This window comes from Cupressus sempervirens, chromosome 3 (genome assembly GCF_028749045.1).
Source record: "Cupressus sempervirens isolate cs-2001-9-10 chromosome 3, ASM2874904v1, whole genome shotgun sequence".
NCBI classification, from domain to species: Eukaryota; Viridiplantae; Streptophyta; class Pinopsida; order Cupressales; family Cupressaceae; genus Cupressus; species Cupressus sempervirens.
The window spans coordinates 951,153,093-951,176,071 of record NC_143120.1 but is presented as its reverse complement, the minus strand read 5'-3'; the positions used below and the strand labels follow the sequence as shown (position 1 = coordinate 951,176,071).

General features: G+C 36.4%; 1 protein-coding gene across 2 annotated transcripts in view; it reads right to left on the bottom strand.

The window, feature by feature from the left end:
- The window catches only part of ABCB26 (transporter associated with antigen processing protein 1), a 163,623-nt gene that overhangs the window by 9,798 nt on the left and 130,846 nt on the right, over positions 1–22,979 (bottom strand). For both annotated transcript variants that reach the window (XM_089822596.1, XM_089822597.1), the window contains one exon: positions 13,998–14,071. In XM_089822596.1, coding sequence (XP_089678722.1) covers positions 13,998–14,071 — 74 coding nt within the window. The remainder of the gene's footprint in view (positions 1–13,997; positions 14,072–22,979) is intronic.

The following is a 22,979-nucleotide window of genomic DNA, read 5'->3' as shown; positions in this document are numbered from 1 at the left end:
TATTTAACTTTATTAATGCATAGACTATAGTTTGTGGAAAATATTTAAATTAAATGAGTCCCCTTTATTTTATAACACATTGGAGACATAAGTTACATAAAGTGAGTGATGTTTTATCCCACATTGAGAAAACGAAGGATTGAGCTCTTGTGAGAACACTATAAAAGAAGGGGAAGAGCTTCTTTTTAGTATGGTTGGAAATATCAAAGAAATTGGAAAATTTTCTGGAGGTTATGTCTCAATAGTTTGAAGGACGAAATCCCTTCAAGCTGAAAATCTTGATGCCATTGAAAGATATGGTCTTGAGATTCAACAGGGTAGCAATCCGAAAAAGCAGAAACGAAAAAGCAGTCCGAAAAAGCGGAACCAAAAAAGCAGGCGGAAAAAGCCAAATCGAAAAAGTAAGTGGAAAAAGCAGAACTGAAAAAGCAGGCGGAAAAAGCAGAATCGAAAAAGCAAGCGAAAAAAGCGGAACCGAAAAAGCAGGGCAAAAAAGCAGTTTGAAAAAGTAAAGCACAAGGGGCAGCATTGAAGGAAAATTATTACAGCCATCTAGAACCAGGTTCCCTTGTTAGTATTGGTTTTTTTAGGGTATTATAAGTTTCAGCTGTAAGTGTGCATTATACCAGCATTGTCATTTTGGTAATCCATGTAAATGCCAAAGTCTTGGCCATATTTCATGATCATTGTATTAGAAATTTGATTGCAATCAAAAAGATAATAGTTGCTGGTGTCATTTAAGCAATTCAATCTCATTATTTATCAGCTAGATAGTTTGCATACCAACTGTTTGCAAAAATGCCAGTTGGTTGTAGGTGTTCTTTTCTCATGCTTAGATCATAATATATGCACTGAAGTCATTCATGTTAGGTCAATTTTTAGACAAATCTGGAGTCTTTGTAAGCATTTTCCTTGATGCAAATCGAAACAAGAGTTATTGCAACAACCTGAAAAGTTATATCAGTCATATGACCCATTGTATGCAAAGTGTTTGACAAAATTCCTTGAGCTTTCATCGGCATTTTTGAGGGCAGATTTGAGGAGGGTCATTACAGTGGTATCAGAGCTTGCTTGCAAAGTGTTTGACGAAATGTCAAACAACTGAAGTATAAAGAATTTTGGTGTTTGAAGGAGTTATAACCTGTTGGGGTTATTACAGTGGTATCAGAGCAGTTTTCTGCCATCCTGTGGAGGTCTTATTGGGAATTTGGATTAGCCAAATAGAGAGAAAAATGTTTGACAAAATGAATGCCGGTCCAGATCAAGGAAAGGAAAGATTCTTACAATTATTAGACACCTTAGCACAGGGACAGCGATCAGCAGAGCAAAGAGCACAGGAACAGAGTCAGAGATTTGAGCTTATGATGCAAATGATGGCTCGTCAAATGGGGTTGAATGCTAATGTGGTTGGAGAAAATAATCAGAATGGTAATAATCAAGATGGGGCACATAATGGAGGCGAACAAGTTGAGAACAATTTCGGTCATGCACCCCAGCAAACTAGGATAGTGAGTTCGAGGCCCATGGTTCCAACATTTCCTCCTAGAGCTCCAGAGCAGCCCGTACCAGAGCCCCAAATCACTGATATACAGGACCAGCTGAGGAGAGATTGGGAAGCCAAAGGTCCAGATTTTATAGCTGCAATTACCTTTAGGGAGTATATAGATGTGCGGATGAAGCATATGCCACGTGGACATGACAAGAACCAGAGCTATGAGCTACGAAAGAGAGTAGGGAAAGTTCAGTTACCATATTATGATGGCTCGGGGAAGTCTACAGCAAGAGCTTGGCTTCAAAAGCTTGACACATATTTTCAAATGAACCCTATGCCTGAGGAAGAAGCTATTAAATATGCAGCAATTCACCTGGATGGGTTAACACACAAGTGGTGGCATCATGGTATGGTCACTATGGGTCATACACACATTACCTCCTATGTGGAGTTTAAGGAGAGACTGATTGAATGTTTTGATAGGCCTAAGGATCGTACCTTCCCTATGACAGGCAGAAATTTGTATGAGGAGTTTAACAAACATGTTGATTCAATACAGGGAGACATTAACACATCTTTAGGTAATGGTTTATTTGCATCATCTTCATAGGTAGAAGGGGTTTCAGATGTTGTGCAGGTTGAGCTAGTTGCATCAGAAGGTGATATCATAGGCACACCGGATTGCGTGATTGACACAAATAGTGATTCCAATACAATTGGGCTGGATGAAGTTACAGCTGTTGAGTCATGTTTGAGGATAGTACAGTTGATTAGAAAGTGAGCATTCAGGACTTTGCAGAAAATGAGTATCAAGCACAGTTGGATGCTTCTTCACATGAGATAGAGGCTAGTAGCTCTTCACTTGGTTTGGCAAGCCAGCTGAAGACAGGGGACAAGGATATTGTCGCGGCTTTATCTCATCATGACAAGATGCATGGATTGATTGAGAATCACATTTGGATGATTCAACTGCAGGAGAGACAGAAAGGAGTCACGACAGGTTCTTCTTGTGATGACTTACAGCAGATCAAGGAAGGCATGGAGGCAATGAAGGTAAGTTACATACACCTACTTTTGGATCGCAATCATCTCCTTAATCTTGCAGGGATCTGTTTAGATGCATTGAAGAAGAAGGAGGAGGTTGACCGGCTTTCTCATGAGCTGGAGGATACTCGGAATTCCTTGGTGTGTATTCAGTTGGCTCTCCAGGATTCTGAGAGACATGTGGACGAGCTTTGTCTTGAGGTGAGCTCAATTCGGGAGTTAGCGCATATAGTAGGGACTCAGTTTCCTTTTACAATCAGGTCACATGTTGATGATTTCTCAGAGATGACAGAGTTTACAGGAGAGTCCCAGGATCTGAGTATTACAGATGATAGCTATTTTGAGGTTGCTCCTTTGGACAGTGTACCAGGGATAGAATATAGGAGTTCGACCAATCGGCACAATCATGTGTCTAGTCAGCTGAGAGTTGGCAAGCGAGACATTGCTATTGCCTGCGAACATTTTGATGCTGCTTTGTTAGCAGTTTATGGATGGGGTTCTCCTACTAGTGATGAGCAGGGAGGCAGTTATCTTTCCTTGACAGAGATCCACTCTTTATGGGAGGCTATTCGGATTTTGAGACAGAATTATATGCAATTGGTAGCCGACAGAGATTATCTTATGGAGTGGGGGAGTACAGCATATGAAGCATTATTGGCCAAGGAAGATGAGGTGAGTGAGCTTACTCAGCAGCTCGAGATGAGTTCTGAGATTCTTGAGAGTACACAGTTGGCTTTCGAGGAGTCGCAATTTCATTTGGCTAAGGTGACCATGGAGTTAGAGCGACTGCAGTCTTTACCAGATTCTATACAGTGACAAGCTGTGGTGTCTGGTGACCCGAGGATGTCCATGGTCGAGATTGTCAAAGACAATGGAGATGGGAATGCATCCATCCTTGATACTAACATTGGCATATCGGGTTCGTTCCCACTAGAGTCAGGATCAGTTGAGTTGGGTGTTGCAGCAGATTGTTGTGGTATGCCTGACATGGTGGTGGCCTCTAGTACTGATGGCACGGAGACTAGAGATGTTGTATCAAAGATCATGTGTGATATTGGTGAGCCGGCAGTTGGCATGGTTCCTGCTAGTAATACTACTCCCTTGGTGATGTCTTCGGAGGTAGTAGTTAGTTCCAACATGGTTAATGATCAATTGCAGTCTGAGCCACTGACTAAGATTGGTGCATTCTATCCGCATTACATTGTGAGGTATGCTCATCAATTTACCTTTGATGACCATGTTGATGAGATGATGATACAGAGATGTACTTTGGTTCCTAGTGCTTGTCATCAGTTATGGGACGGTTTGACGCCTCGGGATGAGAGTTGTGATGGTCATGACATGGCGATAGGTTCTGCGGTTGACAGCTTGATAATACATGACTTAGAGCAAGAGTTTGGGAGTGATGCTTCAGCAGTTGTTGTTATTGATTCTACGCCTTTGGCTATGACATCTCCTGACTTAACTGGTGATCAGTCATAGTGGGTTGTATCACTTGTTCATGGTGAGCTATTGACTGAGGTTGGTTCTTTTTATCAGTATTATATTGCAAGGTATGTACATCAATTAGCATTTGATCCTTGTGTTGAGGAGTTGATGGTAGGCAAATTTGGTTTGGGTTCCATTTCTTGCTGTTTATCTTGTGATGTATTTTCACCATCAGCGGTGCAAGGGAGTTATGGTTATGAGACAGTGGCCGGTGATCTGCAGAGTTGTGTTGACTGCAGGAGTTGTACAGTGTGTGGATTCTCCATACTTGGTACAATTTCATTCGGGAGCGTTCACCATTATTGCAAAGTTGGATTGTACATTCCACATAGGCTAGTGCGATGTGTTGATGGTATTTACTATGTTGGCAGTTTGGGTTATCTACTCTACTTGGGTTCTGATATTTCGAGAGCTTGTTTCTCATGGGTTCCTGACTTTGGAGTTTGGGTGAGTTGTATTCGCCAATTTGATTATGGATTCCTCTTGGTTAATTTTCAGAGGTTGTTGTAGGAGCCTATGTTGACTGACAACAGTATAGTTCATGACTACATTTGGGATCCAAGTGGATTGATTGGGTTGTTGTTTGACCATTGCTTGGGGACAAGCAATTTTGGGAAGGGCGGACTGTAATGTTCCCTTTTTAGCATTCATAGCATGATGTTGTCGTTAGCCTATTTCCCCATGATCACGTAGGCAAACTAGGACATTAAAGGTACTTAGAGGCCATTTGGCCTAGACAGTTTCAGTTGCAGGTCTTTTTTGAGGGGTTTTGAGCAACTTTGGGCATACTTACTATTTATAGTAAGTCATCTTGGATATGGTCGGACATCCAGTGGCAGCAGTATGTCGATGGTAATTGTTTAAAATCGGCAAGAAGACTTGTTTATCATTCATAAGATTTGTTATGCATTGATAAAGCTATTTTATAAAGTTAAATTTAAACATTTAACTTTATTAATGCATAGACTATAGTTTGTGAAAAATATTTAAATTAAAAGAGTCCCCTTTATTTTATAACACATTGGAGACATAAGTTACATAAAGGGAGTGATGTTTTATCCCACATTGAGAAAACGAAAGATTGAGCTCTTGTGAGAACACTATAAAAGAAAGGGAAGAGCTTCTTTTTAGTATGGTTGGAAATATCAAAGAAATTGGAGAATTTTCTGGAGGTTATGTCTCAATAGTTTGAAGGACGAAATCCCTTCAAGCTGAAAATCTTGACGCCATTGAAAGATATGGTCTTGAGATTCAACAGGGTAACAATCCGAAAAAGCAGAAACGAAAAAGCAGTCCGAAAAAGCGGAACCGAAAAAGCAGGCGAAAAAAGCGAAATCGAAAAAGCAAGTGGAAAAAGCGGAACTAAAAAGGCAGGCAGAAAAAGCGGAATCGAAAAAGCAAGCGGAAAAAGCAGAAACGAAAAAGCAGGCCGAAAAAGCAGTTTGAAAAAGTAAAGCAGAAGGGGCAGCATTGAAGGAAAATTATTACAGCCATCTACAACCAGGTTCCCTTGTTAGTATTGTTTTTTTAAGGGTATTATAAGTTTCAGCTGTAAGTGTGCATTATACCAGCATTGTCATTTTGGTAATCCATGTAAATGCCAAAGTCTTGGCCATATTTCATGATCATTGTATTAGAAATTTGATTGCAATCAAAAAGTTAATAGTTGCTAATGTCATTTAAGCAATTCAATCTCATTATTTATCAGCTAGATAGTTTGCATACCAACTGTTTGCAAAAATGCCAGTTGGCTGTAGGTGTTCTTTTCTCATGCTTAGATCATAATATATGCACTGAATATTGTCAAAATTAGCACACTCATGTTAGGTCATTGCGTAGTTCATTGTAATCTTCTATCACTAGATTCTCATTGATGCAAATTGGAAAAAGTCATTTAAAGCAAACTGAAATACTATATCAGTCATATGTCTCTTGCATGTGAATTGTTTGACAAAATTCTTTGAGCCTTCAATCAGCATCTTTGAGAGCAGATTTGAGGAGGGTTATTACAGTGGTATCAGAGCTTGCTTGCAAAGTGTTTGACGAAATGTCAAACAACTGAATTATAAAGATTTTTGGTGTTTGAAGAAGTTATAACCTGTTGGGGTCATTACAGAAGGAAGAGATAGAAGAAATTCTAGATAGTCGTGTGAGTCGGAGTACCAAAAACAGCCAGTATGAAGAATACCTAGTGAAGTGGAAAGGACGACCAATAGAAGATTCAAATTGGATATCCGCAACGAAGGTTGCCCATTTGGGTTTTCAATCTACCTTGGGTGTCTAATGCAGGAGCATCCAGTGGTGTAAGGGCATCTTGTATCACCCAAAAATATGCTTAGTGTTAGTTTATGTTTAATAGGTTTTCATTTTTGGATACCCATTTGAGTCAAATAAATATTCCAACTCTCATAGTTCCACTATTGGTTTTCTAGGTTAGAGATTTTGAGCACCTTGGGGTACATGCCAATGCAGAAAATAGATTATTTTGTAATTGAGCCATAATTATGATGAGTTAGAGGGTGTAAGTTGGACGGATGATTATAATTGTAATTTAAAGCACTCCTAAAAAAGAATTAGGTCAAAAGGCTTTACGCTTTAAAAGTTATGGTAGTTTTAAGTTGTCTAGAGACCTCCTAAGAGTACTTCAAAGTCAGATTTGAGGCACTAAACGGCCTTGTACGGGCTTGAAAAATGGCGAATCTGGTCCATAGGGATATAGAGCGCTTGGAGAGGTTTCCGAAAATGTAAACGGTTCGTCAATCAGAGTCTTGGATCAAAAATTATGCCTCCCAGAAGTTAGACTACCATTTCTGGATTCTTCTAATTTTACACCGAGTTCTGACGTGTTTTCTAGAACCTTCTATTTTGGCGATGGATGCCAAATGGCATATTCTAAAATGTATTCCTAACCTAAACCTAATTTGGGTTACTTAAGGACATTTCTGACATTGTAAAGGCAATTTTTTGGTGGTGTTTGGGAGAGGGTGCCGTGAGGAGGATTTTTCTCTAGAATCAGACAATTGGAAGCTCGTAGGGTATGTCTTTGAGTCTATTTTCATTGTACTACATGTAATAGCATATCACTTCTAATAATAATATTCCCCTTTTCCCTGTTGTGTTTATTTTGGTCTTGGATTGTGCCCTCATCACAACACATACAGAAAGATGACACCATAATTTGAAATGGACAAATTCAAATAATCTACTATATCTCAGCAATAGATTAATTGCAGATCTCAAGCTACTAGATCTTCAAATCAAACCCTTCAGAATTCAATCTTTCAGCAAGACAAAAACTCCTAGCACAAAGACTTCTTCCAAAGCAACAGTAACACAGAAATGGAAGATTAATAATTTTGAGAAATCAAATTCGCAATACCTCAATTGTGAATTGCCACTACTCAGAATTAACTCTTATACCATAGCAAGGGCGAAGAAATCAGAACTCAGGAAAGAGCCACAAAGGCAACAAAAGCAAATATGTATTCAAGTGTGCTTTTCTCAATAATGGGCTTGTATTTATAACCTCGAAATTCCCTTTCGTTGCCAAAATGTAACTTCACTCAAGAAGCACCCTTTAAATTCTCTCACTTGACTTGGCTTAACTAATTAATAAATGGCACTTTCCAATGATAACTCAACTCTCAATTTAAGGGTAATTATAAAGTTAAATTATAACTTTATAATAAGCCATTTAATAATTAATAATAATTTGGCCACTAAAAATATAATAACTCCCAAAATACTCATCATTTAAATACGTTGTTTGAAATAGGAATTATAACTATTAGTTCTCCATGTGACCAAATGCACTTTCCAAAAATAGAAAGGGTCCATCTCGATCAACACCAACTTACCACAAATAGTAAGTACACAAAACTAAGCCCAAATGAAATCCAACATGAGCGAAACAAAGACCAACCTGTAGCTTACTGAATTGTGGAGAAGATAAGACCCTCCCAAGCCAAGCCACTGCCACAAAAGACCCTCTATCCACAATAATTAGCCTACGAGGATTACAATAATAGGCTAATCCCTGAAACTCTAATGCTAACAAAATTGGGGACATTACATATATATACGTGATAAGAGGGCATGTCCCTACATGAGGCATTCTCGATGATCCAATGCCACCAATCCATGGCAATAATGAGCATTAAGTGTCGATTAATCATCTAGTAATCATTGTTGTTAAGCAATTCCAAGAATTCGATCTGCCTGTTATAATTATGCCAATTAGTAATTGCAATAACAAATTTTAATGCTGATTGTTCCACACAGAATTAGAATTATCGATCCAATTAGATTTGTAGTATTGATCAATATGATGTTAACATAATACAAATGTGTGCGTGTGTGTTGTTGATCAAATCACTCTGACCGAAGCTACAACATTAATAAGTGGGAACATCTGCACTTTGACCTTTGCATTTGATCATCAATTACTTATTTTCATTCTCACCCAAAACCTTCTTATGGGTTTTCTAGCACCTTCTTGAAACGAATCTTGAAATCTTTCTATACCCTCAATTGTTTTCAACTTTCCACCTCCTTGTAGACTCCATCATGTGATAAATTTTATCTTTGTGTTCTTCAATGTTTGGGTTTGTTTGCAAAATAAGACCAATTTTATGATCTATTGACTAGGTAGACAATGTACGTAAACGAGAAGCCATGGATCTTTCATCCAAGCTAGAACAACATGATGGCTCAAGTGTTGATGTAAGAACAACACCAAAGACACCAGAGACACCAATCTACTTTATATTGATGGACTGATCAGAGAAACCCAAGTTCTTGCACTTATCCCAAATGAAGATTTGATAATCAAAACAAGTAGAGTGGTGGAGAGTCTCCTACTAAATAAACACTAACTTTAATAAAAGTAGTTATAGCTGAAGCACAAAGTCTCTTGGTTCTAAGTATTTGCAACCACTATCACCTATAACATTTTGCCCTTCTACAACATAAAGATTCCAAAAACTCAAATTGAACTATAACTCTAAATATGATATGCAGCACAAAGATTACAAGATTAAACTCAAATCCCTCTTGGACAAAGCATAAAATTCAATCAATATATAAAAAATGTCATTATACAACACCTTGAATCAACACAAAGTCTTTACATTTAAAACAAGTTTTCCTTAAAACAATAATAGCACTTGGAAACAAGCTTAAAAAGTCCACTTGAAAGTGTAAATTTATTAAAAACATATTTCTCATGCACCATTACAAGCATTTCAACTTTAAAGTGAAGGTAGAACATTACAAGCATTTCAATTTTAAAGTGAAGGCATGTAATGAGGCTAAAAAAGCCCACAAATGCATTAAAAGCTCATTTGAGTTCACATATTTCCTTGCAAAGATGTAATGGTGGACTTTTGATGCCATAATACAAGTAAAAGACACCCAATATGACTTGCAATGATTGACAAAAAGCCTATATTTCATGACTTTAAGAGGCCTTGATAGACTACTGATTCCACATCGTAGGCTTTTAAACAAAGAATAAAGTTTTGCAATTAGGGTTAAAAACCACACCTGCAAGTTAATTTTTCTTTATCTCTTAAAATATAGCTTCAATTTAGGCCTAAAATAGCTCGAAATGAGCAGAATTAAAAGACAAACCAACCTAGGACAAAAAAAACCGAAAAACAAACCAAACAATAAAGAAAAATCAATCAAAGAATCAAAGGTTACTGAGATTCAAGTACCTATAATTAGGGAAGAATTTGCAAGAAAGACAAGGAAAAACTCTATGGAATTCTTCGAAAATGATGTTTTCTTGCATTCTTATGTTTGCATTGGGATGCATGTCGCATCCGTACTCCCAATCTTGTATTTGATTGAGTGTTGTTTTGATTGTGTTCTCCTCCAACCCTTGACTGTATTATCTTCGTGTTCTTGGTGTGCCACAAACGAGCACGTGAACATGCATTTGTCGGGTGCTTACAAGGCCCGATCTCCTAGTTGTCATCGGTGGAGTTATGTTCATTGGGGTTGGCTTGGGAATATGCATTGCCTACAGGCACTCATCATGTGATAAGCACGGGTATGTAGGGTAGACAGTGAAGGGGCTTCTCTCGTAACCTTGGTGGAGTTATGTTGATTCTGCACGATATTTAGCTTCGGCTTCGTGATTCCAAGCGACTTACTCTCCACCAAACTCCCTACATAGTAGACCCATAGAGTGTCTGATCAGGACCTATTGTATTGCATTGTCTCATTATCTTGGGTTCAGTCCTCTGTACTATTTGGCGTGAGTGTTAGCCTTGGATGATTGTCTTGCGTGTGTTTGAGGTCGAATCACTATCTCCATCAGTACGGTGGGAGTCGGCCTACGAGTTCCATGTGGTTGGGAGGCATAGCTACCTTTACCACTACTTTGGAAGTCAAGGATTGGTTACAAGATGAACATGCTTTGGAAGTCAAGGAGCAGTGTTTTGTTGATTTTCAGTTTGGGCAGTATAAGGATCAAGTGTTGTGTGATATTGTGGACATGAGTAGTTGTCACATATTGCTTGGTAGACCTTGGCAGTATGATTGTAGGGCAATGCATGATTGTGTCAAGAATATTTTTACAGTTGGGAAAGGTGGCAAGAAATTTTCACTGATTCCTTTGCAGAATGAAGAACTCGGTAGGAGGAACTTGAGCTTTGGGAGCTAAGTGGAGCTAAAGGATTTTGAGAGGGTTATAGATCAGTGTGGAAAATACACTTGTGCTACCTTGAGAAAGGATGTGCAAAAGCAGAGCAACCATGTGACTATTGCTAGAAAGAATTGGCAGAAGTGGAACAAAGGGAAGAGTGTGCAAGTTGATAACTTGAAGGATATGTATGTGAAGAACTAGTTCGGGATTTATGTGTTGAATCTCGCAAGACGTTCTTCTAGCTTTTAAGAACATCTTTTCACACCTGGGGTGTGTGATGCAAGAGCATCCTAGGTAAGTTGGCAATCCTACATGCTAGAGTTGTTTTGACCTTAGAGTTGGAGGACTCGGTCGAAGAAGGGTCAATACTCGGTTGTTATTGAGCAGTTCTTGGTTGTAGTATTGACCGAGCGGCTTGGTCTCTGAAGGAGCTCGGTGCAAACTGTTGCTTGGCAATGCCTCGCATGCTCGGTGATGCAAGAGCATCCAAGGTAAGTTGGCAATCCTACATGCTAGAGTTGTTTTGACCTTAGAGTTGGAGGACTCGGTCAAAGAAGGGTCAATACTCAGTTGTTATTGAGCAGTTCTTGGTTGCAGTATTGACCAAGCGACTTGGTCTCTGAAGGAGCTCGATGCAAACTGTTGCTTGGCAATGCCTCGCATGCTCGGTCACTGAAGGAGCTTAGCATATACTAATACTCGACTTATACCGCACTACTCAACGTATACTGTATTGCTCGGCATGTGGGTTACTCGGCCTGTATTGTTGCGCAACGATGCTTGGAGGTTTTGGTGATGCTCAGCAATTTGGTATGCTGATTGGTGTTCTGCGGATTGGATCGACTGACTTAGTGTATTTAATGTGTGTGATAGTGACATGGATCAATATGGAGATGTGTGCTCACTTTTTTGGGCCTTGGATCTTCATCCTAGCTACATTTAATATTTTTTGTAAGCCAACTTAAGGCATTTTGTATTTAATTTTCTTTCTAGAGTATTCTATTTACATCAGGCCAACTTGTGGTTCGAGTGTTTATTTAATGTAGGGGTTAATTTAATTTGTAATTTGCTAGGCCAACCTGTGGGTTAGTTGGGTATAAATAGAGGGTCTTGTGGAGTCTTAAATCATTATCATCCAGCATGGAGAAGATGGAGTAGCTAAGAGAGCAAAGTCTATTAGCAGAGCTAGTAGCTATGGCTTGGAAAACAAGAAGGTTGCTTGGTGGCTTGCGATCACAAGTTTAAATTTTTCTTGGAGTTTTCTACTAGATTGTGGATGTGGGCTAGCTAGGGTTTGGATGTTGTGAGGTCTTGCATAATTACTACTGTAATTGCTTATGTATTTGGTCATAAGCCGGAAGGCCTTACAGTCGGGCATGTTTGTTGTAAATCTTATGATTCTGTTATGAGAATTGGTGTTATTCTGGATCTAAATCTCTGTGTTAGAATTTATATTCTGTTGTGTGGTTATTTGTTGGGAGCTCGGACATCTCCTTTGGGGATTCTCCTGCCTTGCACTATGTCAAATTAACACTCCATCTTCATTTCTCTAGCTGAAGAAAATCCTTTGGAAACTCCCTGAAGTATGGTGTCAAAACACTAGAATAGGATTTGAAGAAAATGGGTCTTTAGTATTGGTATAAGATGCTCAAATGGACGCCCATATTTTTAGGACTCCATCACTCTCATCACAAATAATTGATCAAATCTACAAGATAAAGGATGTTGAGATAGTGCCAACTTGTTTTCTACCAATCTGAAGATTCCAAGTACATATGTCCAAGCACATTCAATCAAATTATGCCAAGCGTACAATTTTCTCATTGGCTCAACAAGTATAGTTTACAAACTAGAAATCCAAAACCGCAAGATGATGCAGAAAAAGTTCTACCTCAACATAGATATAGTATGCACTAACATGTATCCAAAAGACTCGAGGTCTTGATCTACATGCTCAAAACTTCCTATGCTCATGTCTAGCTGGGATTGCCATCTCTAGTGCTTTTGATAATGCTAATTGCATATTGGATCCATGTTCAGATAGATCTATGCTAGTCATAAAAATTTGCTAGCTTTTGAATCCAGCAAAGAGAATTAACCTGTAGTTGCCTAATGTTTTTGAGCTTTCAATGTCCTACCATCTTGTAGAAGTTAAAATTATCACATAGGATGTGCCACTGTTATATTTGTCTATTTTATATTATTATATTGAGATATATTTGTAAAAATGCCATATTCCATATTCCCCATGCATTCAACTACACACACTCACACATTTAAAACCCAAGTTCGTATGGAGTGTAAAATACACTTCTTGGCATGGTAAGGAATGATAAAAGTGCTTTGAAGAACCCCTATTACTTTTAGTCTACGAAGTCAATTCGTCCCTTGCTGCTCAGATTCACGTCCGGGTCCACGCGGGTCCGGATTCGCATACGGGTTCATTGCAAGTCCGGGCAAGGTCCTTTATTTTGGACTGTGAGTTTGCACGGGTCCTTGCTGGACCAAACTTGAGTGAACCCATAGTGAACCCACGATGAACCAAGGAGGACTTGGGGCAGTAGGATCCAAAATGTGAAATAAAAAGACTTTAAAGAGTGGATTTTTTATTTATTTTTAATTATGTAACTCTAAAAGGAACCTAATAAAGAACATTTCACTCATCTAATGTCTCATGTTCAGGAGGATGATGATATAGCAGCATCTGGGACTAGTGGAACCAGTTTGGGTTCCAATGATGAGACCTAGATATAGTTGCAGCCGGGGATGAAGCCATTGATCCCTCCTTTTTTGATGATCCATTTGACCCTTGAAAGGATTTGATACTATGCTCATTGATAAACTACTATACACTTGTCATCTATCATTATGTTACAAACTTCATTATTTGATGAACTAATCTATATTTTGCAATTTAGTAATTCAATGTATGATTTTCTTTACAATCATGAAGATAGATTAATGAGCGAGTATTTAGTTTTATGATTGATATTTGTCATTGATCAATGATCAAACAACAATTATTCATACTATGAAATGACTTTGTTTTGCAACTATGCATGTTTCTCTTATCTATCACTATATATATATGTGTGTGTGTATATACACACACACACACTCATGAACCCACCCACGAACCCAAATGGGAAAAAAGATTGCATGAACCCACAAACTTGAACCTCGAACACAAATCCGTCCACAAACCCGAATCGGCAACTTAGCTTTTAGTTTAAGGTTCCAAACAAGTATGAAAGAATGCTATTATCCAAAGGAATAGATTTACTTTGTTGCATGTGGATGAAAAAGATAAAATAGTCGTACCACAGGCCTTGCAGGGTAGTTGAAAGAAACATCAAGGAACTTAATATGGCCTTCCAGTTCTGGCAATCTCAATCCTGCATAAGAAAAGGCAGTTTACCTTTATGTCTGACAAGAATGGCTTGTTATTTTCTTAGAATGTTATAGCCTACCAATAGTACACATAAAAGGAATATTGATGTCATCTAGAAGAAGATAATTACTTTAAACTCCAGAAATTTCCATGTTGTGAAATTGTGCATATATGGTGATAGGTATCAGACAAAAAACAGAAAAACTAGTAGTTGTTAAACACTCACTAGTTTCATCCAATTAGATCATATTATAAAATACTTCAAAAATGACTCTTTACAACTTCATGTGATGTCCAACACCTTGCATTGGCATATCACAAAAGAATAAAACAATTAAAACAGATATTGATGAAACACTGCTAAGCAATAGCTTAATGATGTCAACCTAATAATTGATGAAAGGATTGTGAACTGCATCTTCCCTGATCCTCTAAATTTCCTTAAATTAAAATATGAATGAAAACTTTTGACATTTAAATTTATAAGCAAAGAGTGATAACAAGTGGTTTATGAATACAAATCCTGTGAACACAGATTTGAACCAGAAACTCAAATTGGTTGTTGTAGCGAGTTGTGTTATGACCTAGTCCAAAAATGAGTACTCAACTGTAAATATTGTCTCACTACAAATTTTCATATGCACTCAGTTTGACACCTGCTGACTACAAACCTTATCCTACCATGCATATATTTAGAACAACCACGCTAGCCTTAACTGCTAGTCACACATATGTAGCTATGGGAAAATATCAAACCATTAGTGTATACCTATTAGTTTGTTTGTGTCTTTAAGCAATTTTCTTATACTAGGGGCTGTCCAGATCTGCAGCCTGGAATCAGAAAATATATATATGCAAGTTAAAAGTGAGAAATCTGTAATGTTGAAGCCTCAAGTTTTAGAGTCAAAAATTTCACCTGAGAAAACCTAAAGACAAAAATCCAGGACAAAAGGTCCGCAGAAAATGAAAGTGGATATATAGGAACAAAACATCAACAAGAAACAATTCAGACCTGAAATTTCAGGAGCTCTCATCTTGTCAAAAAGCAAACGGCTTAAAGACCTGGAGGACCTACAGCAAGAATATTCACTTTGCTCATCTGAACCACTACCACTTTTTTCAGCTGTAACTAAGATTTTGTATGTTTTATTTTTCGCCATCTTCAGATGCTTATGGTGTTTCTCCCAAAGTGCCCCCATTAACCTCATTTAGCTTCTTCCGTGTTCATCCTCGCTGGTGTTTCCAATTGACTTTGCTGGAAACAAAATTCAAATTTCCCAACAGGTGTGAAAAATATCTTATCAAAGCAGAAGAGATAGTGGCATTGTGTCTGTAAATAATATATTTTGGTTAAATACTAATGATCATCAATACAATGGATCCATATAGTTTTTGGCAGCATGTCTATTTGCAAAGACATGTAATTTCATAAACAATAAAAACAGAAAAAAATCTCTCACAACTATTTTTACCAGCACAGATTAAGTGCTCACATGTAACAAACAATAACCTTAGATTTTGACCAATGTACAATATTAGATTCAAAATTAGTTATTTCCAGTAGAATAAATGAAATGTATTTTTAGTCTTTATTATATTGTATGTCCCTTTTCAATACTTTCACTCTGAAATTGTTTGAGGTCCCTACAAATGCCAAAGGGTTTGGAATTTCCTGATTGTGATAACTCAGAGTATTCACCCACCATAATTACAAGAGTAGGCTGCTTACTTATCATTTGGCATAAATTCCATACTGATTATAAAATCCAAGGCATCAAAACAAATATAAAACTAGAAATATAATTCTATGGCTAGAAGGAGCCTCCATCACTTGTCCCAACATCACAGCAAGCCACCCTGCCATCTAAGATGTGTCCTAGATGTTGGTGCAGACAAGAATTCTGCTTCTGTCTCAATGACACCAACATCCAAAGGGTTTCGTCATGCTGTATCGTCCTCTTATGCCATTGCCACTGCCACTAATGAAATTAAAATTTTAAAAGTCACAAAAACTTTTTTTAAACTACAGCTTGCAACTATTAAGAAAAAAGGGGGGTGGGCTAGTTCTCTTTTCCAATGGCCTAATGATAAAAATAATAGTTACAATCTTAACTTATTCAAATACCATCCAAATATGTGGTAGGCTACTCAAAATCAATGGTAGATTCATCCAAATCCTCCTTACAAACCTCTGGTTTCATCAAGGGCTGCTACAAACATACCCAAATGATCTTCAGTCACTGTTTCATATTAAACCAATGTGTTTGTTTATTCTCTAATGACATGTATCTTTTTCTCAAGATTAGTTTTCCACTCCTACTTGTGTTTGAAGACAAAATGAATGTATTTTCAGGGTGTAAGATGATTCGAACCATTTTTTTAACATTTCATGTTTTTTTTTTAAATTATATTTTCTTCATTTTTTTCCCCCTGCCATGGACAAGTCTATCCAATAGGATTTGTCAAGTTTGGTGAATTTTCCAAGCTCATCTAGTACTTGAGACTCATGTCCACAAAGACATGGTTAGGGTCACTTGCCTTGAGACTCTGTGAAAACTGGCAAGTCCAAGTGGGCTTAGCAAGAACCATCATTTCCCCTTCTTTAAGAAAAGAATAATCAACAGAGCTTAGCCTAATTCTCGTAAGCTACGGGGCATGAAGGATATTTTTAAAAAATCAAAACTTTCCAAGTCACTTGCAATAAACTTAATAAAGGGCCAGCCTAAAATTTATTTATTAAAGAGGATTAGAAAAGTGTTGCTAGGAAACAAGCCAAGTATAATGTTTTAATAAAAACACCTTTCTAAAACTTCTCAAATGATTTTACCTCAAAGAGTTTGTAAAAGGAGGAACTAGGGATAAAAGAGAAATTATCAATTGTCTTGTTATCAAAACCCTTTCCTCAAATATCAAGCACTTGTATTCATCTATTGGTCAGGTTATCACCCCTTCTCTTTAGTGAGCACATATAAAGGTGGAATATTATTTTATGGGACTTTAATATTATTATTTGTTAAGAAAAAAAAGTCATTTTATGTTAAAAAATGAAATTATAAAATTAAAGTGACTTTATTTATGAACAAAATATAAGAAAGTCAAAGTGATTTTATAAGGAGCAGGAAAAAAAAAGTGAGTTTTCAATGACAATCCCAACTAACAGTGGAGGCTCAAAAAAGGTTTCAAGGTCTTTACAAAGGGGCCTCGTCCTTCTTCAGGCATTATTATGGGTGTTTATTTGACAATTGATATCTCTCCATATTGTTGATGTGTCATGTCCCATTTTAAGATAGAATTTTAACAAGAATTAGATAATACAATATCATTGAATAAATAATGATAATGAAGTCATATTGAAATTAATTTTAAATTATAAAAATAAGAAATAAAAATTAAATTTATATAGTCTATTATAATTAAAATAATATTTAGTATACGATTTAAAACAATTAAATTGCAATGGTCCCCATCTTTTAGACCCTCAATGGAGTTCTTAGCTTTTCATTCTCCAAAGGCTAAGTGGAGAATTAACAAGAAATAAATTAAATTAAAGTCAATACATTAATAAATCTAAAGGTGACTTTATATTTAATTAATTTAAGTTTCTAGAAGCACAACTAATTATTGTATTGGAAAGGGGGAAGCTTCTAAAGAGTGCAATTAATTAATATTTTATTTCCTTCTAGATGGGAGAAGGAAAAGAATAAATAGAGGTGAGAACTTCACTGTTAGATATCCGATTATTGTCAATTGCATTTGATATGAACTTGGAAGAAGAAACTAAGGGTTTCTAATTTCAGATAGTCATTGGAGAGCGTCAATTCTTCAGTATTGCAACCATTTGAGGTGGTGAAATATCCATTGAATTTGGCATTCAGGAGAGCTTCATTATGGAGTTCCATTTGTGCTTAAAGTTAAGGAATAGCCGAAGGGTTTGAAGAATATCGAAGGACTAACGAGTGCAGACCTGAAAATTCATCTTTGGCAGCCATTAGTAATCGTTTTTCCCTTGCTGCTACAGTATGCATGTACAGTGTTGCGTTCAGTACCCACACTACAATATTTATGCTTGATTCCGATAGCAACTTTCATCTCCATCCTTGGGCATCACTATTATCAGGTTCCTCTTGCAACTATTAGTAGTTAGCATTGTAATCTTAGGCATATAATTTTGTTGATAACTCAGAATCAAATTTGGCATTGTTGTAGTCATTATTGTAAGCCCATTTGTCTTGGCAAATTCATAGCAGCATTGTCAAACACTTTGCAAGCAAGCTCTGATACCACTGTAATAACCCCAACCAGTTATAACATTGTGAAACACCAAATCCTCCTCAAATTCAATTGTTTGACATTTTGTCAAACACTTTGCAAGCAAGCTCTAATACCAATGTAATATCCCTTGCCCAAACTGACTGATTTTAGCTCAAGGAATATTGTCAAACACTTGGAAAGGGGGAAGCTTCTAGAGAGTGCATTTTCTAGAAGCACAACTAATTATTGTATTGGAAAGGGGGAAGCTTCTAGAGAGTGCAATTAAATAATATTTTACTTCCTTCTAGAAGGGTGAAGGAAAAGAATAAATAGAGGCAAGAGCTTCATTGTTAGGCATCTGATTATTGTCAATTGCATTTGATATAAACTTGAGAGAAGAAACTAAGGGTTTTTGGATTCAATTAGCCATAGGAGAGCGTTAATTCTTCAATGTTGCAACCATTTGAGGTGGTGAAATATCCACTGAATTTCGCATTCAGAAGAGCTTCATTCTGGAGCTCTATTTGTGCTTAAATTGGAGAATACATTTATTGATGGCTGCTACAGTGTCATGAACAGTGACGTGAACAGTACCGTGAACAATACCCACACTACAGTACTTGGCTTGATTATGATTGCAATTTCATCTCCTTCATTGGGCGATTTGTATATCAGGTTCTACAATCAATTTGCATCAATTAAATTGGTCATTTGACATTGTAAAGGTGGCTATCATAAGTAGTTGTAGATGCTCATTTTATATCAGATTTATAATGTCATTACTACTCAGTTTTTTTTGGGGTTGCAAAGCGAAGAGCCTTGGAATATTATGTTAAGCATTGAATTAGAAAATATCTCACTAAAAGAGTGATAAGTTGCAGGTCTATATTTGATGTAATGTGCATATTTATATCTTCCATGATTGACATAATAGTATGCATGCCAAGTGTTTGACAAAATACCAATTGGTTGTAAGTGCACATCTTTCATTTAGAATTCATCTATATGCATTTGAAAAGCCAAAAGAGAATTGCATATGCATTTAGTTCTTTTCTTAGATATAGTAGTAATCAATTACAGGTTTTTAGATTCCCTTTGATACCATTTCAAGCAAGCATAATCAGTCTGAAACTCAAAAACAACAAACATAAAGATCGTATTGGAAGTGTTTGACAATTTTCCTTAACCTACAAATCAACAAGTTGAGGTTCGAATTGACAAGGGATATTACAGTGGTATCAGAGCTTGCTTGCAAAGTGTTTGACAAAATGTCAAACAATTGAATTTGAGAAAGATTTAGTGTTTCACAAAGTTATAACCGGTTGAGGTTATTACATAAATAATAATAAAATGATAATGAATGAATAAATAAATAAAATTAAATAGCTGAGAGAATATTATAGAAAGTATGTTACCTTTCTAAAATGGATTCAATAATACATGATAATAAACATAAACCAAATAATTAAATAAATAACCAATATAATACAGAATAGTATAAATTCGCTAAAATCTAATGAAAAGTCAAGAGATGCGTAGTAAAAAGATGTGACTCTTTCAAAATTAAGATATAAAAGTGAAGAGAGTTCAATTTAAAGAGAAAGGAGGAAGAGAAGAAGATAGAAGTTAAAGAAGGATTAATGGAAGAGGAAAGTAATGAGAAGAAAATAAGGATGTGACTTTTTCAAATTGTTGCAATGATCAAAAGATGTGACTCTTCAAAAGGGTTGTAACTATGAACGGTTGTGAGCTTCAAAAAGATTGTATATATGAAGTGTTGTGACTTTTTGAAAGAAATGTGATTATGAAGGGTTGTGACATTTCGAAATGATTGTGACTTGAAAAGTTGTGACTTCTTAGGACATGAACTAAAACAAGTTTATAAAAAAGCATTGAATAAGTAAAAAGAAGAAGACTTGTATCAAAAGGATAAAATAGAACAAAGTAACAAAAGAGATATAATTCCACACCTCTTGGCATATATTTAACATGAGAAGCAAGACAGTTTTAAAAGGTGGTAAAGGCATCATAAAAGCATTTATATAAAGTATATTATATATTCAAAATTTTATGAGTGTGTGTGTGTGTGTGTTTTAATTTATTTAATTCCATTTGAAATATATTTTCATTTAAAATGATATTTAAAGGTTTACGTATATCTAATAATGGAAATTCACATAATGATATTTAATGATTATTTAGTCTTATATTTATTAATTGAATGTAAAAAGTTATAAATTAAAACTCACATAGTGTCAGTGGAGGGACTGCACTCATCTCTATATGAATGGCTATGTGCCGGTGTAGGGCTTGAGGTCATCTCCATATGAATGGTTAAGATGAGATTAATGAAACCTCATTGTACCAGTGTGGGAGGTTAGTACTACCTCATATAAATGGTTATCATGCCAATGGGAGAGATTCGTACAACCCCGTATGAACGGCTAGATGAGATTTTAGTGTTGGTATGAGAGATTAGCATAATCTCCATCTAACGGACACCATGGAGAATAGTATAGTGCCTATAATGTTAGTATGTGAGATTGTTATAATCTCCATCTGACTAACATGAGTAGGACTAATACAATCTCCATGCGCTAGAATAATCCGATGATATCATCATATGCATATGTGATTGGGCCTAGGATAGAGGATGCCCCATCCAAGAAGAACCTTAAGGGGTGCACTCCAAAGAAGACAATGGAATAACTAAGGGTTAGGAAATCGGATCTGGAGACATATTTAATGTTGGGGTTAGAATAGAGGATAGAATACTATAATTAGACATTTATTTTGCAAGTATTATTTGTCCCAAGATGACCCTAATAGTGGGAACATTACATGACAGGGCAGTGACAGCCATTTCTGAGAACAAAAATTATTGGGAATTCATAAGTTGGACAGAAACCCAACTCTACTTGTGAGATAGATTCATTTAGATTTCATCATTAAGCTTATTTGTAAAGCTTGGACTCGATGGAACCTTATTGCAGATTGGAGGGTTATACAAATCTATATGGTTTTTCCCAGTTTAGGCAAAGTTTTGAAGAGCATGTTAGGAGGTGATCGCAGTCTTCTATCAGATTCCAGTCGAAAGGATTTGGGTGCAACTTTGGAGACATATTGGCTTGTGACAGCATGGAGTTCCATAACATCCACTTATTAGAGGCTACATTGGAAGAGACCATAGCAGGTGTTGAAGGAGTGTAGAGTCTTCCATCACTTACAATCTAAATCAGAATTACTCCAGGATTTCATCAGCCAAATTGCAGACCACTCTTTCCCATATCAAGTTGCATTTCATATCATTTAGAGCATGCATAGGCCTACAAGCAATCAGGTTATGCGAGGAATAGAATAGGGTTTTGTACATGTTAATCTAAAATAACTTCCATATGATATTACAGTCTAATACACTTGCTTCAGACCTGATATTGATTGTATTCAATTCTGATATACCTAATACAATATCATTTCCTCAAGATTGCCTTGTTTGAGTTATTGCAATCATTGTTTATCAAGCTCTATATGCATTACTACTTGATTTGGAAAAGAACAAACAGCCCCAAACGGTGATCAGAAAATCAGAGAGTAGTGAGTACTAAACCAAATGTTTGATGAACTGTCAAACATCCAAACTGAGGAAAATAGATCAGAATAAGCAGGGATTCTTACAGGTCAGTTGATGAAAATTACATTCTCCTCCAATTTCCCTTCTATAAGCATCTTTGGAACTTATCAAAAGTTAATAAGTTTACATTTACTTTTGTATAATAAACCTTTCAATACTTTAATGATTATCAGAACCAATCATGGATTATATGCATGGAACAACCGAAGGGCTGGTTTCAGCTACATTGTGGAACGATTAGATAGGTTCTTCTTCAAAGGGAATTTCAGAATCTTGGATAGCTCCTTAAATACAGAGATTCATACCAGTGCAGATTACATATTGAGGAAGAAGGAAATCCAGCAAGAAACCCTTTCAAGTTTGAGAATATGTGGTATCAACTCAAGAACTTTTGATCCTGCTAGAACAGTGGTGGAAAGAGAACACCTTTGAGGGATCTAAAATTTATTGTTTCATCTCCAAATTAAAATTCTTAAGAATAAAATCCTAAAATGGAATAATGAACATTTCTAAAATATTTTTGATGAAAAATTGAAGGTAGAAAAAGATATTCAAGATCTGAATGAAGACATAATTAAGAATGACATGAATAATGAAAGTTATTACAAAGAAAAAGAATTATTAGCTAAACATGAAGACTTATTAGCAAAAGAAGAAATTTATTAGATACAGAAATCTAGGGGGATTTTGCTCTTGGATGGAGATAATAATACTAGTTTTTCCATAATATACTAGTTTTTCCATACTAGCACTAAAAATAGAAGAAATATTCATAGGATAACAAAAATAAAGAATCATCTTGGGCTTATAGTAGAAGAACATAAAGCATTAGCGAAGGAGTTTGTAGAATTCTACTCCAATACCATTAATAATTTCAGGTATTCTAATCTACAAGCTCAGCATAAATTTTTAACTTCCATTCCCAAATTGATCACAAATATGGATAACCGTTGGTTAAACGGAGACTTCACCATGGATGAAATAAAGAATGCTCTATTCCAACTTCACCTTAATAAGGCCCCAGGCCCAG